This window comes from Bombus huntii, chromosome 8 (assembly GCF_024542735.1).
Source record: "Bombus huntii isolate Logan2020A chromosome 8, iyBomHunt1.1, whole genome shotgun sequence".
NCBI classification, from domain to species: domain Eukaryota; kingdom Metazoa; phylum Arthropoda; class Insecta; order Hymenoptera; family Apidae; genus Bombus; species Bombus huntii.
The window spans coordinates 12,770,544-12,786,298 of record NC_066245.1 but is presented as its reverse complement, the minus strand read 5'-3'; the positions used below and the strand labels follow the sequence as shown (position 1 = coordinate 12,786,298).

The window sequence follows — 15,755 nt, the reverse complement described above, 5'->3', positions numbered from 1 at the left end:
TCACTATGCTCGCTTTTAGTATTTGTAGTAGTAGTAGTTCTTTTTTTTTGGCCGATGGATATAACAGGTAGTATAAGTTAAAAGACAAGTGTTTGTATGTATCGTCGGAGAAAGAAATGAACGTAACGGGTTAAAACAGAAACTAGCCGGACGAGAAGGGGTGGAGACAGCTCGGGGAAACGCCGCGTCGTTTTTCGTTAAATGCTTGCCTAATGATTCCGCTGGCTCGTCCGGCTTTTGACGCCCTTGTTGTTCGTACTATGAGCGAACAATTACCCCCAACTCCTCCGTGAAAACTGGCCGAAAACGAAAAAAACGAGGTAGCTCGAGATCAGGGGATGCAGCATCGAGAAAAAGAATGATTAATCGTAGATGGCACGGATACTCTTGCCCCTTTTCCAGGTGTAGAGCTCGAAATTCAACAATGCTGGAAAATGAAAAGCCTCCACCCCAGCGAAGATACGTTAATCAAAGAGGAGGGGTATGTCGGGATCAAGATAGGGGAAGTGTACGGCGTGAACGGTTACTGCTCGCTCAACGTTGGAATAAACAGCTTTTACCAATACATTGAGAGCTGCTCTTACTAAACAAACCAGGTAAGGATCCCAGGTTAGCCTCGTCGTACCGTCCAATATGTATCCTACCGATGATGAACAAGGATTGGGAAAACACGTTCAAGTTAGCCACTGAGAAGGAACTGGGAATGGACTCGTTCCACCGAAATCAATTTGGGTTCCGCAAGGGGAAGAGTACCATCGATGCCATCTCGCAGGTCTGCAAGTTCGCTAATTCTTGCAGAAAAAAGGGCATTGTCTGCGTTATGATGTGCATCGATGTTAAAAACGCGTTCAATTCCCTGCGGTTCAATTCTCGCGAACTACCTCAACCCTAGTGGATTTATAACAAATTTCTGCAGGTGTTCCACAGGGCTCTGTGTAGGTCCGCTTCTGTGGAACGTAGTTTATGATGGCCTATTGGCCAGATTTGATAATCGAGTAAGTTTGAGAGCTATTGCATTTGTGTGGAGGTCAATTTGAAGCTCGATATAAAGACGATACTAAAATGGTGCGAAAATTCGAGTCTCCAGATAGCAAAGGATAAAACTGAGATTATCTTATTGACGAGAATGAGAGTCCCAAAGAATTTTAATATAACATTGACAGGAGAGGTGCTTAAAATACTCGAAAGGGTTAAATACCTAGGCGTAGTGTTGAACTCCGAAAGGAAATATATTGACCACATTGAGGCAGTTTACACTACAGCGGCCGCGATTGTAGGAGCCATCAGAGGGCCCATGCCGAATGTGAGCGGCCCCTCTGACGCCTGTAGGAAGTTGTACCATCAGGTATGGGAGTCGATCGTGCAATATGCCTCCCTGGTTTGGATCGATGCGCTTAGCAAGGTCAAGACAGTAGGCGAACTCCGCAGGGCACGGAGGAGTGCTTTGATAAGTACCTCTACAGCCTACAGGACGGTTTCGCATGCGGCGTTGTGCGTGTTGACGGGGACCATGCCCATTCATATCAGGGCGCGGTGGTGAGGAAGAATCTACGAGGTTAGGAAGAAACTAGCTCGACCAGACCTCGACGATCCAGAAGTGCTCTTGAATCAGCTCAGTTTTTACGAAGGGGAAGCGGTGGGCGAATGGAGAAGTGAGTGGACCAGGTCCAATGCGAACAATCGAACAAGGAGGTTGATCGAGGACGCAGCCACCTTCAGAAAGAGGAAGAGAAACATTGACCACCATACCATGCAGCTGTTGACTGGGCATGGTATCTTCAACACGTATAAGATTAGGATTAACAAAGAACCGTTGACAAATGTTGGGATTGCGATGCGTGTCCAGATGATGCTGAGCACGCATTACTGAGGTGTCCAAGATGGGCACTCCAGCGTACCACTCTGGACAATGTTGTCGACACGTTTACAGTAAATAATATAATCGCATTGGTGTCGGTCGACAACCATACCTAGGGGCTGTTCCGGAGCTTCTACGGGACAGTGATGAAGGCGAGACAGGCGCAAGAAAGAGCCAAAGGCGGAGCTATTAGAAGAAGGGGAAGATGATGTTTTGACCATCTCCTAAGAAATACAGGCATCTGATAGAAGATATTCTTGTTGAGAATTGTGGATCTTTGAAGCCGAAATAATGTTATCGGAACACTAAATTTATACAGAGGATTAATATTAGAATAGTAATATATTTATTTCATGGACGATTTCTTATATATTCATCGATACACACTTGCACGCGTCTCAGCACTTTCTTCTATACCTGACTGTGAACCGACTGAACAGTTTACATTCCTTTGTTTTCGAGACGCCGCGCACACACATACCTCCACACACTGATATTCCCATACAAGTATCTTTACTACGCATTTAATCCAGTCCAGCACAGAAAACGAAGTTATGGGCAACAGGAAGCCGTTCCAATTTTATCACGACTTAAAAAATCTCGCCAATCCCTTCGCGTCGGAGCGATTTATCCTTACGCTCTAGAAGAACTGACTACCCGATCGCATACGGGAAGTTCTGGAGGTGATCGACGACACTAACGTTGAGAAACTAAACCGGGCCGCGGATAAAGTGGAGGAACTTTGTACTCGGAATAGTCGGCGCGCGTCCGGCATATCAGTCTTTAGCGATCCACAAGTCCAAAACGTCGGAGCGGCCGATCTCACTGCCGTCGTCATCAGCACATTTCGCGAGAAAACACAGTTTTAAACAGTTATACGGCACCGGGAACACTTACGGATTTTGTTCAAACGCCTCGCCGAGTAGGGGGTCGTAATATATCTTGCAAAATGTGAATTCGGCGTGCACGAAATCGAATCTCTCGGCTACACCGTCACCACCGAGGGGATAAAACTTCTGGCTGAACGCGTTGACGCGATAATTAAAGTACCGCTACGCGCTACCGTTAAAGAACTGAGAAGGTACCTCGGTGTGATCAACTTCTATCGACGTTTCATACCGGGAGCCGCGCAAATTCTTCAACCACTCAACGACTTACTGAAAGGCACAACGAAGTGCAACGCGTCTATTGAGTGGTCCGATCAAGCTGAAAAGAGCTTCCGCGAGTCGAAACGCGCCTTAGCTGACGCGACGATGTTAGCGCATCCGATTCCAGGCGCACCCGTTAGCCTCGCGGTCAACGCATCTGATTACACCATAGGTGCGGTACTTCAACAGCGAGTCAACGATTCTTGGAAGCCCTTAGGTTTTATGGCGAAATCGCTATCCCCCACGCAACAAAAGTACAGCGCGTACGATCGACAGTTACTCGCGATGTATACCGCGGTGAAACGATTCAGACACGCCGTCGAAGGAAGAGATTTCGCGATCTATACGGATCATAAATCCCTGGTATACGCGTTGGATCAAAATCTCGACAAGTGTTCGCTAAGGCAATTCCGCCACCTTGTCTACGTCGGACAATTTACGCCGATATCCGGCACATAAAAGGGATAGACAATAATGTAGCCGATACTCTATCCCGGATCGAAGGGATCGGGAAATCAAAACGCTAGCCGCAACGCAAGAGAACGATATCGAGCTGCGTGAAATCATTAAGTCCGGCTGTAGCGCGCTAAAATTGAAAAAGATACGATTTCCTGATAAAGATGTCGGAATATATTGCGATCTCTCGACTGAAACCCTGCGACCATACGTACCAGAACCGTTACGACGCACCGTATTTCGATCGCTGCTTGGACTTTCCCATCCGGGGATGCGCGCCATGCAAAAACTGGTGACGACGCGCTTTGTCTGGCCGCCCGTAAACAAATATTGTCGAACGTGGACGCGGCAATGCATACCGTGCCAACGCAATAAAGTCAGCAGGCACGTATCTTCACCAGTTGTTCACCAGATCTAAACGCAACGGCAGCTGAAATAATTTACGGCACCGGTATACGATTGCCGGCGGAATTTTTCTTAGCAACCAAGCAGCGGGCCAACTTGGAATACGCGAACCGGCTAAAAGAACGGATGGAGAAGATCAGGCCATACCCGGTTACGTATCATAGCGAAAAGAAAATTTTCATTTTTACGATGGGCCGTTTAAAGTCGTAACGAGAAAAACGAAAAATTACGTTAGAAAAATTCAAGAGAGAAATAATACAAGAGAAAAATTCGTTATTAAAATAAATAATCGCGACGTAACGGTTTCCATAGACCGTCTAAAACCTGCGTTTGTAGTTCTGGACGACCTAGAAAAGAAAGACCGCCGAATCCCGTGACGTACTGATTCCAGTAGGTCAAACAAACTCTCGCCACGATAACAGTGTAAGCAACGAGCGAACATCAGAAGAGAACACCAGGAATAGGTACGTTACGCGGTCGGGACGTAGAGTCCGTTTTCCCGATTGATTGCAGGCAGGTTTCGGGTAAGAATCGTAAATCGTCGGACACAGGATGTACGGATGACTTTTAAACTAACGGCAACCAAAGGAAAACCGTGTAAATAATTTTAAAATTATAGCTTAATAAAAACTTTATCACTGCTAGAAGGGTGATGTAGCGGCACATGAGTCATAGGACGAGGCGGATCGAGAGCGTTTCATGTTGTTGTTATGCCTCGAACAATCCTCCACAGACGATTTTAGGACTATATTTTTTTATTTATTCAATTCTACGGATATTTTCTAGACTCGCCATCAGAATTCGCACTAGAATAGAATTCTTTAAAATCTACGTTAAATTATTCCATTCACAAAATATTCAATATGTAAAATGAATTTCATTACAATTGAAGATGTTTTTGATACATAAAGCTTTAATCGATAATGCGTTCTGGAATGTCATCAGTGCCAATGGCGCATTGTTAGTTTCCCTTTGAATCGTATCTTTACTTTAATCATTGACTGTAATACGATTCCAATTTGAAGCAAACGCGAGTACATGGTAGGAAACTGTAAATGACTGCTTTCTGCTCCACTGTTTTATTAAGCATAAGCGTTTTGAAATCGGAAATCGTAAATCGTAAATCCAATCGCATAATGCATAGTAAACTGCTTTAAATTGCTGGTTACGTGTATTACTATAGCACCGAGTCTCTGAAAATTCCAGAAGAGGTTAATGCAATTAGTGGAATACTCGATGAATATCTAGAAATTTTGCTTTATTATTTTGAAAAAGATGAAAAAGGTGGGATTAATTAATTTACCAATGAAAATAGAAGTAGATGTACTATATATTCGTTAATTCTATTATTCAAAGCGAAACTATTTGACAAATTTAATTAAAGGCTGTAAAGAATCATGTGTCGCAACCATGAAGTTTAGACGTTCATTGTTTTAGGAGTGTTTTAAGTGAAGTAAAATAAGTCATCGATAGGATTATTTATTTAACAACAAAGTAGGCTAGCTGTTACGCCGGGCGACTCTCTACCTGGCCCAGGGCATACACCGCGGGTCAGACGGACACCAGATGTCCGCTCTTCCTTACGGCGTACCCTCAATAGCCTTAAGCACCCGTCATAAATCCGAGTAATTTGCTTGCTAAGGTCCTTCAGACCCAACAAATGTCTTTTTCTCAACGACTTCTAAAGACTATTGTTTACTACGGCTTGACACGGGGAAGTTAGTTTTTCTCACGTACGATGCGTCCCACTAGCAACTTCCTATCGAGGGCGGTTAAGACCCTTCCTAGTCCACCAATCTACGTTTATCCAATCAGAAGCAATATATACTGCCCTCACTTTCCTGACCAAAATGTCATGAACAAATCGGATGGTCCCGTGCGCTAGACACACCTATCACTAGCTTTCCTCCGACACAGCATCGTCACTCAACTTCACTTCTTCTACATCGTTGGAAAAGTCAACTACTAAGTCTAAAACTAACGCCTAACGTGGCAGTCTAAACATAACGCGAGAGTAGTATAATTCACGCAAACTATTTTGTCGGTTCTCGGTATTGTCAAACATACATCTCCTCTGCTAAATATATTATAGTCCACTAATACATTAAATTCAACTATAAGAGCCCTGCTCTAGCGTACATATCTATCGTATCTTCGTGCGATAAGTTGTTATCTATTTATCTCTATTCAACAGTGTAATCTAAGTGTTGGAAATATATAACTTATAATTCTGTGAATCACAGTGTTATACAAACTTAATCACCCCTATTATCTCAACGGAAATCAGGGGATCGATCGATTCGTGGTGTCGATTGTTATAATCGTAACGGGAATTTATGACTCCCGTTGACGTCTCTCCTCGCGATTACGTCTCCCCGCGATTAGTCGAATTTACACTAGCATTATTCACAGAGTAGATTTTATAAATTTATTCTATAACACATCATGGTTAACATATGTGGTTCATTGTGTGTTGTCGTTTTAAATTCGGCGAATCTCGAGCAATTTGGCTGTAAAAAGGAAGATTAGAAATATCAAGTTGGGATTAATTTTTAATATTGACTCTCTAATCGAACAAAATCAACTATCATAAAGAACGACATGCATGAATATAGCAAATACATACGAATTTTCATTTGGCATCGGAAGTACATAGAATAAAATTCATCTTAAATCTCATTAAAGTCTTACATCCTCTATTGACACGATACTTCGAGTGAGTAATTTTATCCGGATATTTGCCAGGTTGCAAAGGAGTGTAGGGGGTGTGCATCAACGAGGTAAAACATCCTGAAAAGACGGACGTATTCGTACAATGATCACTCGGATGTTTTTCGAGTGGTCCCTGAATAGGATCGCCTGTCTCAAAGGGAAGAGCCTCGAGTGCACGGCAATTTCACTAAAATTTGCACGGGGAAGTGGAAACGGTTAAAGCAGCAGCTAGAACCGCTCCTGTTCACGTTCTCCTTGTTCGACCTTGCTACAGTCATTGCAATACTATTTTATCCTATATCCGAGATTCGTGGAACTTAAAGAATGGTGCAATCGCGTAGTTTCTTTTAGCCCCTTCGGAATCGGGGAGAAAAAAAACGTGCGGGCGATTAACAGCCCGCTCGGTTCGTTACGACACCGTTTCAACCCCTCCCTTTTTCCTTCTCTCCCAGCCTGACATCCTTTCTAGTTGGTGAAGGCAACAGAAGTTTGAGCATCGTAACGTTCATCTCGAGCTTTGATCTCTATGTATATAGAGATGTAGATGTAGAGTTTTCTTAGAAGTGCTGTCCACTTCAACATATCGCGTATAGAACGGTCACGGGTAAACTCAGGAGAGAAGAAGCAGTATCTATCCTGAGGACGCCACAAGGGGATAACTCCAACTGGCGCACGACCGCAGCGGCGATGGTGTCTGCCCCCTTATCCGACGACCAAGAAGAACCAGATACGCCGGAGCAGACAGAGATCAGGCGGAGCACGACGACCCCTTCGAATGTCGAAGACACCCCAGAGTTTCGACTTGAAGAACTCAGCGGTGCTGTGAAACGACTGACGAGGACCAAATGTCCTGACCCCGACCTAGTCGAGGTAGAGGTAATACAACTCGCCTGGGGGGAATTCATCAAGAACCCCTTAGGCTCATGAACCAGTGGTCTTGGAATTTTCATAGTTAAGGTCCTTCAAACCAAGCGAGTATCTCTTGTCTTAGATTTCCTTTTACGTTTATTGTTTACTACGGGTTAACACGAAAAGTTGGTTTTCCTCACCTCTGGTATGTTCCGTTAGCAACTTTCTCACGAGGGCGGCTAAAACCCTTCCTGGTCCACCAACAGTACTTTTATCCAATCGGAGACAGTGTCTACTGCCCTCACTTCCCTAACCAAAATTGTCATCAATAAATCCGATAGTCCCGTATCCCTAGACACACCCATCCCTAGCTTTCCTCAGACACAGTATCGTTAGTAAAACTTCACTTATTCCGTATCCTTAGAATAGTCAACATATCTTTACCGCGTAACTAACGACATATCTAACAGTCGCGTACTTAACGTATCGTTGTAACTAAGTCTTACATAACGTGGTTGGAGTGAATTGTTATTTATGTTAATTCAGCGTGTATTTCATTGTAATTGCTGAATTCGTAATAAAGTTTAATTAAAACAAAATTAATAGATGTGTAACGACTGAGCTATTTTATTTTATCATCCAACCCGCAAGTTTACGTAACACCATCGTCGCCCGTCTACTGTCTATGGTCTGTCTTCGTCCCAGTCTATTGTCTATATGCTGTTGATGGTTTCAGTGCTTGAGATAACTAAAAAGACCAGATGTAGAGTTTTCTTAGAAGTGGCGACCACTTCGACACCCTCTCTAAAATACTCTACATCTCTACAAACAATTACCTCTTAATATTTTTCAAACCAAACTTTTGTCTTAAATATCCAAATCTTGGTTTTGGCAACACCTTTGTACATATATCTGCCAGTTGCTCTTCGCTTGTTACATACGTTACATTAATTTCGCTTCTATTCTATAAATCTCGCAAGAAACGATATCTTACGTCAATATGCTTACTTCTTTGATGGAATTCTGGATTCTTAATTAATTTCACGGCACTAGTATTGTCTATACATAGCATATACTTACAGATCTCTATATGTTACATTCAAGAAATATTTTCTTTAGCCACATCATTTCTTTCGCTCCTGAGGCTGCACTGACATACTCAGCTTCTGTCGTAGATAGAGCTATACATTGTTGTCGCTTACATTGCCATGTAATGGCCGCATTCGCATACTTACATATAACGCCTGATGTCGACTTTCTTGTTCCTTTGTCGCCTGCACAGTCAGCATCGCTAAAGGTTTCGAGACTGCCTGCTTTCGTATATAAGAGACCCATGTCTGCGGTCCTTTTTATGTAGCGTAAAATTCGTTTCACTAATTTCCACTGATACTTGTTTGGATCCTCTAAATGACTCGACGCTATATTTATTGTGAAACTAATGTGTGGCCTACTTACAGTTTGTAAAAATATGAGGTGGTGTATCGTGATAGGTGCGTAAGGAATACTCAGATGTTTTAACGAACAATTGCTTATTAAGAACGAATTAACAGTCAGAGTCAACAAATCACAATTAACAGATACGATTAACAAATAACTGGTAACAATTAACAAGTAACAATAGACACCAAGAGTTCAATCTTCGCGTTGCTATGTAATGGTACTGAGGAGTTATTTATTTCACGGCGTAAGACAGACTGACTACCCTTTTGTTCCGGATCGAACGGATTCTTCCCGTCGTTGCCCATCGATATCCCCCACTAGCGTGCATTCATTAGATGTGCCGCCGCGACTGGCACGTGTATGCTCTTTCGAGAATTCGGCGGAAAGAGCGTGAAGACATCGATGGTACATTGGGCACGTCGGTGTTGCGCTTTGACGGCGTCGCGCTTTGTATCCAGAGCCGTTGGAAAGTTCCGTGGCCCGTGCCGCTACAGTACCTTCTTACAAGTGATAACGCTATATAAATGAAAAACATATAAATGTTACAGGCAAGGGTGCACCCAATCCAAGGGAAACCAATCAGAAAATCGAACTCTCCTGCACGCGCGTGTGGTGTGATGAACTCTTGAGTCCCCTTCGCTTAGTTCGTTTCGGACACTAGGCGGTATTATTACATTGCGCTTTTCAGTGCTATGGTGTTCAATGTTATTGTCAAGTAAAAATGCCGGTTTCAATCGGTCTATGGACACTATTACGTTTTTGTTATTTATTTTAATCGTAATGGTCTTTTTTCCTCGCTCTATAACCTGATACGGCCTGTCGTAGGGTTGTTGGAAGGGGTCTCCGATGGCGTCGCGACGCAGAAATACATAAGGCGATGTTTCGAGATCACGGAACACGAAGGTTCTCTTTTCGCCGTGTCGCGTAATCGGGTGAGGCCTGGTTTTTTCTATTCGATCTTATAGGCGACTTGCGAATTCCGAGTTGGCCTGTTGCTTAGTCGGTACAAAGAAGTCTGCTGGCAATCGTATGCCGCTGCCATAAACCATTTCGGCTGCCGTCGCGTTTAGGTCCTCTTTAATAGCTGTTCGTATGCCTAATAAAACTATTGGTAAGATTTCCACCCAGTTGCTCGTATCGTGGCATTTGATTGCTGCTTTTAGTTGTCGGTGCAGGCGCTCTACCATCCCGTTGGACGCGGGGTGATAGGCTGTCGTGCGCAAATGCCTGATGCCGAGCAACCGGCATAATTCGTTAAATAGGTTCGATTCGAACTGGCGCCCTTGATCGGTCGTTACTTTTAAAGGCACGCCGAAGCGAGATATCCACGTGGAAAGGAGGGCCGGAGCGACGGCTGCCGCCTCCATGTCGGTGATGGGAATGGCTTCGGGCCAACGCGAAAAACGGTCGATACACGTTAGACAATATCGGTAGCCTTTTGAATATGGCATCACGATAATGTCTATGTGTATGTGTTCGAAACGGCCCGCTAATTCTCCGAATGTTCCGACGGGTGAGGATACGTGCTTGGTGACTTTACATTGTTGACACAGGGTACATAGTCGTGTCCAATTTCGTGAGTCCTTGTTTATGGACGGCCAGACGAAACGCGTCGTCGCCAGATTTTGAGTGGCACGTATCCCTGGATGGGAAAGTCCATAGAGCGAATTAAATACGTCGCGCAGCAAGGATTTCCTATCGCTTCGATGCGTGACAGAGCGTCGGCTACATTATTATCTAACCCCTTAATGTATCTTATGTCGGTGATGAATTGTCCGATGTAATCTAGTTGCCGGAATCGTCGTGGCAAACACTTATCAGAATCTTGATTGATCGCGTTTGTAAGGGGTTTATGATCGGTGAAAATTATGAAATTTCTCCCTTCTATGGCGTGTCGAAATCGCTTGACCCCAGTGTACATAACGAGTAGTTCGCGGTCGTACGCGCTGTACTTTCGCTGCGCGGAGTTCAACGGTTTGGTGAAGAAACCTAACGGCTGCCAAGAGTCGTTGACGCGTTGCTGGAGGACCGCTCCTATTGCATAGTTGGATGCGTCTACCGCGAAGCTAACAGGTGCGCCAGGTATCGGATGCACTAACATCGTGGCGTTAGCGAGGGCGCGTTTCGACTGACGGAAAACGCGGACAAGGTCGATTTTTGAGTAGACACGCTTACCGTACAGATATTGCTCGAAATCTTCGATATGCGGTGGGGAGTACCTGTCGGGTATGGCGCGAGCGTTCAACGCACGATAGTCGCCACATGGTCGTAGACTTCCGTCCTTCTTTGGGACGACGTGCAGGGGTGATGCCCATGGACTCTTCGATGGCCGCATCACTCCTTGCTCCATCATTGCTGCAAAATCCGCCTTGACCTGCTTGAGACGATCCGGTGCGAGACGTCGGGGTTTACTGTAGACAGGTTTCCCGGGTGTGGTTTCAATATGGTGTACCACACTGTGTCGGATTTTCTCTCGTCCGAAGACCGGTGGTCGAGTTAGATCCGGAAACTCCACCAAACGCCGATGGTACACCGATTCGCCAATTACGGTTTTAATGGATATTTCTCCCGTCGTGGCAACATATCCCCTTGATAATAATTGGGTTGTCTTGTCGAGGAGTCAGTTGCAACGTGCCATACGTTGCGATGCGCGTCCCGTTGGCCGCGAACAGTTCGTAGGCGTTTTTCTTGACGTGTCTATGAATTTTACTGCGAGGGTATACGCTGATGTCGGCGCCGGTGTCTACAAGGAAAGAGATCTTCGTTCCTTGGAACGAAGATGCGGCGGGATCTCAGACCGTCGTCGTCTGCCGCGTCTACGGACGGTTGGTCTCGTTTCCCGACTTCCACGTGCATGGGAAACGACAGCTCCTCGCTCGTTCTCCGAACTCTGCATGGTAGAATCAAAGACCGTCTTGCAGCTGCAGATCTCGAGAGCGCGAACATCGGTGGTATCGCGAACACGAGTGTGATCGTGGTCGTTGTCGACGATGATTAATGATGCTCAACGCGTCCATCTGTGCCTGCAACTGTGACATTCGCTCGCTCAACACGTTGATTGCTGCGGCCATTGGTTCGTATGTTCCAACGTTTTGCGCTGGTGCGTCCATTACTGCCGTTACTCGGGCGGTGCGCTGATAATCCTCCTTGAATTCTTCAGCGATCAGATCCGCTTGCCGCAATAACCTTCCCGGGTCCGAGTCGTCGACTACCGCGAGGATACGCCTGATGCGAGCGGGTAATCGGTTCCTCCACAGCGTGAGGGTAAAATCATCGGGCGTGGAGAGGCTGGAGAGTTTTTTCAAGTGTTGGTAAAACTGGGATGGCTTCCTATCTCCCATCTCCTCGCTTTCCACCAACTTTTTTATCCGGGTCGCGTCCGTATCGGATAATATGCGAATGAGCGCGTGTTTCAATTTTTCGTAGCGTCCGATCTCTGGGGGGTTCATCATCAGGTCTTCGACGTCCTGGAGCTGTTGACCATTGAGGCATTTTGCTAGCGTCACGTACTTTATGTTGTCCTCTGTAATCAGTGCTGCCTCGAATTGTCTCTCCAGAAGGGCGAACCATGCCGCCGTGTTCGCGGGCAGCAGTGAAAACATGCTGACCACCTGGCTGGCTAAAGTTCCCTGAGTATTGTTTTCCATCGTCGCGGTGCACTCAAAATCGGTGGTTAAAAAAAACGATAAATCACGTCGGTAGTCACCAATTTGAGGTTGTGTGTCGCGATAAGTGCGTAAAGAATACTCAGATGTTTTAACGAACAATTGTTTATTAAGAACGAATTAACAGTCAGAGTTAACAAATAACAATTAACAGAATACGATTAACAAATAACTGGTAACAATTAACAAGTAACAATAGACACCAAGAGTTCAATCGTCGCGTTGCTATGAAATGGTACTGAGGAGTTATTTATTTCACGGCGTAAGACAGACTGACTGCCCTTTTGTTCCGGATCGAACAGATTCTTCCCTTCGTTGCCAATCGATATCCCCCACTAGCGTGCATTCATTAGATGTGCCGCCGCGACTGGCACGTGTATGCTCTTTCGAGAATTCGGCGGAAAGAGCGCGAAGATATCGATGGTACATTGGGCACGTCGGTGTTGCGCTTTGACGTCGTCGCGCTTTGTATCCAGAGACGTTGGAAAGTCCGTGGCCCGTGCCGCCACAAATATTAAGTTTCCTACGGCTTCTCTGTATGGTGCGTTGCAAACATTATTGCCTATGTTACTTTCGCTCCAATTCGATAGGTGTAGAAACACTGTTTGCCCCAATCATATACAATTTTTCTAATATGCTTTCGATATACTTGCTCTGATGAATGAATATTGAACCATCTTCTAATCTATTAATTTCAAGTCCAAGAAAACTCTTTACTTCTTTCGAACTCGTAATTTTGAATTCTTTATTTAAATCATCGAAGAATTTATCAATTAAAGATTCGTCTGAAGCTGCTACCAGTCCATCGTCTACGTATATGGTCATCAACATTAATTTGTCGTCTTCTGTATAAATATAAAAACAAGGATCTGCGTTACTCTGATAAAATTTTAAGTTCGAGATAAATTTTGTGAAACGTTCCGTCCAACATCTTGGAGACTGCTTTAAGCCATATAGGCTTTTTAGCAATTTACAAACCCGATTTGTACCATCATCATAACCTTTAGGTTGTTTCATATAAATATCTTCTTTCAGACTTCCATATAAGAATGCGGTTTTAATGTCGAACTGTCCGAGGTGTAAATTATTTTTGGCTGCAATACTGAGCATTAATCTAATTGTGTCAAACCGAGCAACGGGACTATATGTTTCCTTATAATCTATGCCTTCTTTCTGTGAACACCCTTTTATTACAAGTCGCGCTTTGTATCGTTCCGAGTTGTCCGGATTTAGCTTTATCGTTAAAACCCACCTATTGCTAAGTACCTTCTGATCTTTAGGTTTTTCTACAAGTATCCACGTCTTATTTTCATGGTGCGATTTCATTTCATCATTCATAGCTGTTCCCTTTTATAATTATTACCTTTTGTTACCAGTGCCACCGATGTTTCCTGGTCGTCTTTCTTCCATCTAATTTCTTCCGTCATCAGCCTGGTACTAAGTCTGTCTAAGGTCTTCTTTTCTTCTTCCACGGAATCCCACGCACTGTGAAAATGATCGAATTTGTTTGGTAACACCGATAAAATGCGTGTTATCAGCATTTTCTCGCCAATTTCACTCCCAAGGGCTTTCATCTTCGCCGCTATGAGTTCCAACTTTGATAGGTTGTAAGAGACATTTTCAGATTCTTCCCATTTAAAATCGAAGAACTGCTTCTGGACCATATTTAAATTCTCATCCGACTTCATGTCATATACTGTATTCAGCTTTTTCCACATTTCATGTGCTGTCGTGCAACATAAAAGAAGATCCAACGGTTTCTTTCCTACTGAGGTCACGATTAATTTTCTCGCTAATCGATCTGCTTTCAAAAATCTTCCACGAGCGATTTCTTTCTCCGCGCTGTTACCTGGATGACACAAATTCCCTTCACACACGTTGATCAGGTCGTCATCTTCCTCCAAAAGTGTACGCATAAGAAAACGCCACTGGAGCCAATTTTTTTCGCCGCGTAACATCTCGACCTTCGCACTTGCTGATTCCATTTTAGCACTATCCCTTATTTTACTAAGCACAACACTTTAACAATTTATTCACTTCACGTTGCTACCTTGCAATTTACAGCCCTGGGCCCATAACCTGTTGAGGTTATTCGGTGTGTAAACAGAGAAAACACGTGGATAAATTGTAAGGTAGAAAATATATTTAAATAGAAGTGTAATAAGTAAAAATACAATTTGAGCTGGTCCAGATCCGCACGCTAGCTGTGTTACCTAATAACTGAAAAAACCCGAAGCCAACGTCGCCTGTCTACTGTTTATGGCCTGACTTCGTCGCAGTCTTTTGTCTACGCGCTGTCGATGGCTTCAGTGCTTGAGAAAACTAAGAAAGACCAGATGTAGAGTTTTCTTAGAAGTGGTAACCACTTCAACACCCTCCCTAAAACTCTACATCCCCACAAACAATTATCTCAAATTTACAAATTATCTCTTAATATTTTCTAACTCTTGTCGTAAATATCTGAAAATTAATTTGTCAATGCCTTCTCAAGTACATTTGCCAGCCGCCTTTCTCTTTTCCATACAAATTAATTTATTACACAAAAAAAAACTAGAAGACTAAACAGATCATGTAGACTTTCTCCTCTTTTTTTTGAGAAGTAATAATCACTTCGACACCCTCCCTAAAAACTCTACATGTTTACAAACAATTACCTCTTAATATCTTTTTTACTTTTCAAACCTAACTTTTTCCTTAAATATTCAAATCTCGGTTTTGGCAACGCCTTTGTACATATATCTGCCAATTGCTCTTCGCTTGTTACATACGTTATATCAATTTCGCCTCTCTGTATAAATCTCGCAAGAAATGATATCTTACGTCAATATGTTTACTTCTTTGATGGAATTCTGGATTCTTAATTAATTTCACGGCTCTAGTATTGTCTACACATAGCATATACTTAAGGATCTCTAATTTACATTCAAGAAATATTTTCTTTAGCCACGTAATTTCTTTCGCTCCTGAGGCTGCACTGACATATTCAGCTTCGGTCGTAGATAGAGCTATACATTGTTGTCGCTTACATTGCCATGTGATGGCCGCATTCGCATACTTACATACAACGCCTGATGTCGACTTTCTTGTTTCTTTGTCGCCTGCATAGTCAGCGTCGCTAAAGGTTTCGAGACTGCCTGCTTTTGTATATGAGTCCCATGTCTGCGGTCCCTTTTATGTAGCGCAAAATTCGTTTGACTAATTTCCATTGATACTGGTTTGGAT

General features: G+C 43.8%; 2 protein-coding genes across 2 annotated transcripts in view; one reads left to right on the top strand and one right to left on the bottom strand.

Moving 5' to 3' along the window:
* The window catches only part of LOC126868981 (uncharacterized), a 269,690-nt gene that overhangs the window by 185,553 nt on the left and 68,382 nt on the right, over positions 1-15,755 (top strand). The gene's annotated exons all lie outside the window — the stretch shown is intronic.
* LOC126868408 (uncharacterized) lies at positions 11,772-12,515 on the bottom strand. Its single transcript, XM_050623767.1, has one exon. The coding sequence runs from the start codon at positions 12,513-12,515 to the stop codon at positions 11,772-11,774; it is 744 nt and encodes a 247-aa protein (XP_050479724.1).

What these genes read in the sequence shown, in the direction of transcription:
- LOC126868408 (XM_050623767.1), bottom strand. Translation starts at nt 12,515, where the DNA reads ATGGAAAACAATACTCAGGGAACTTTAGCCAGCCAGGTGGTCAGCATG.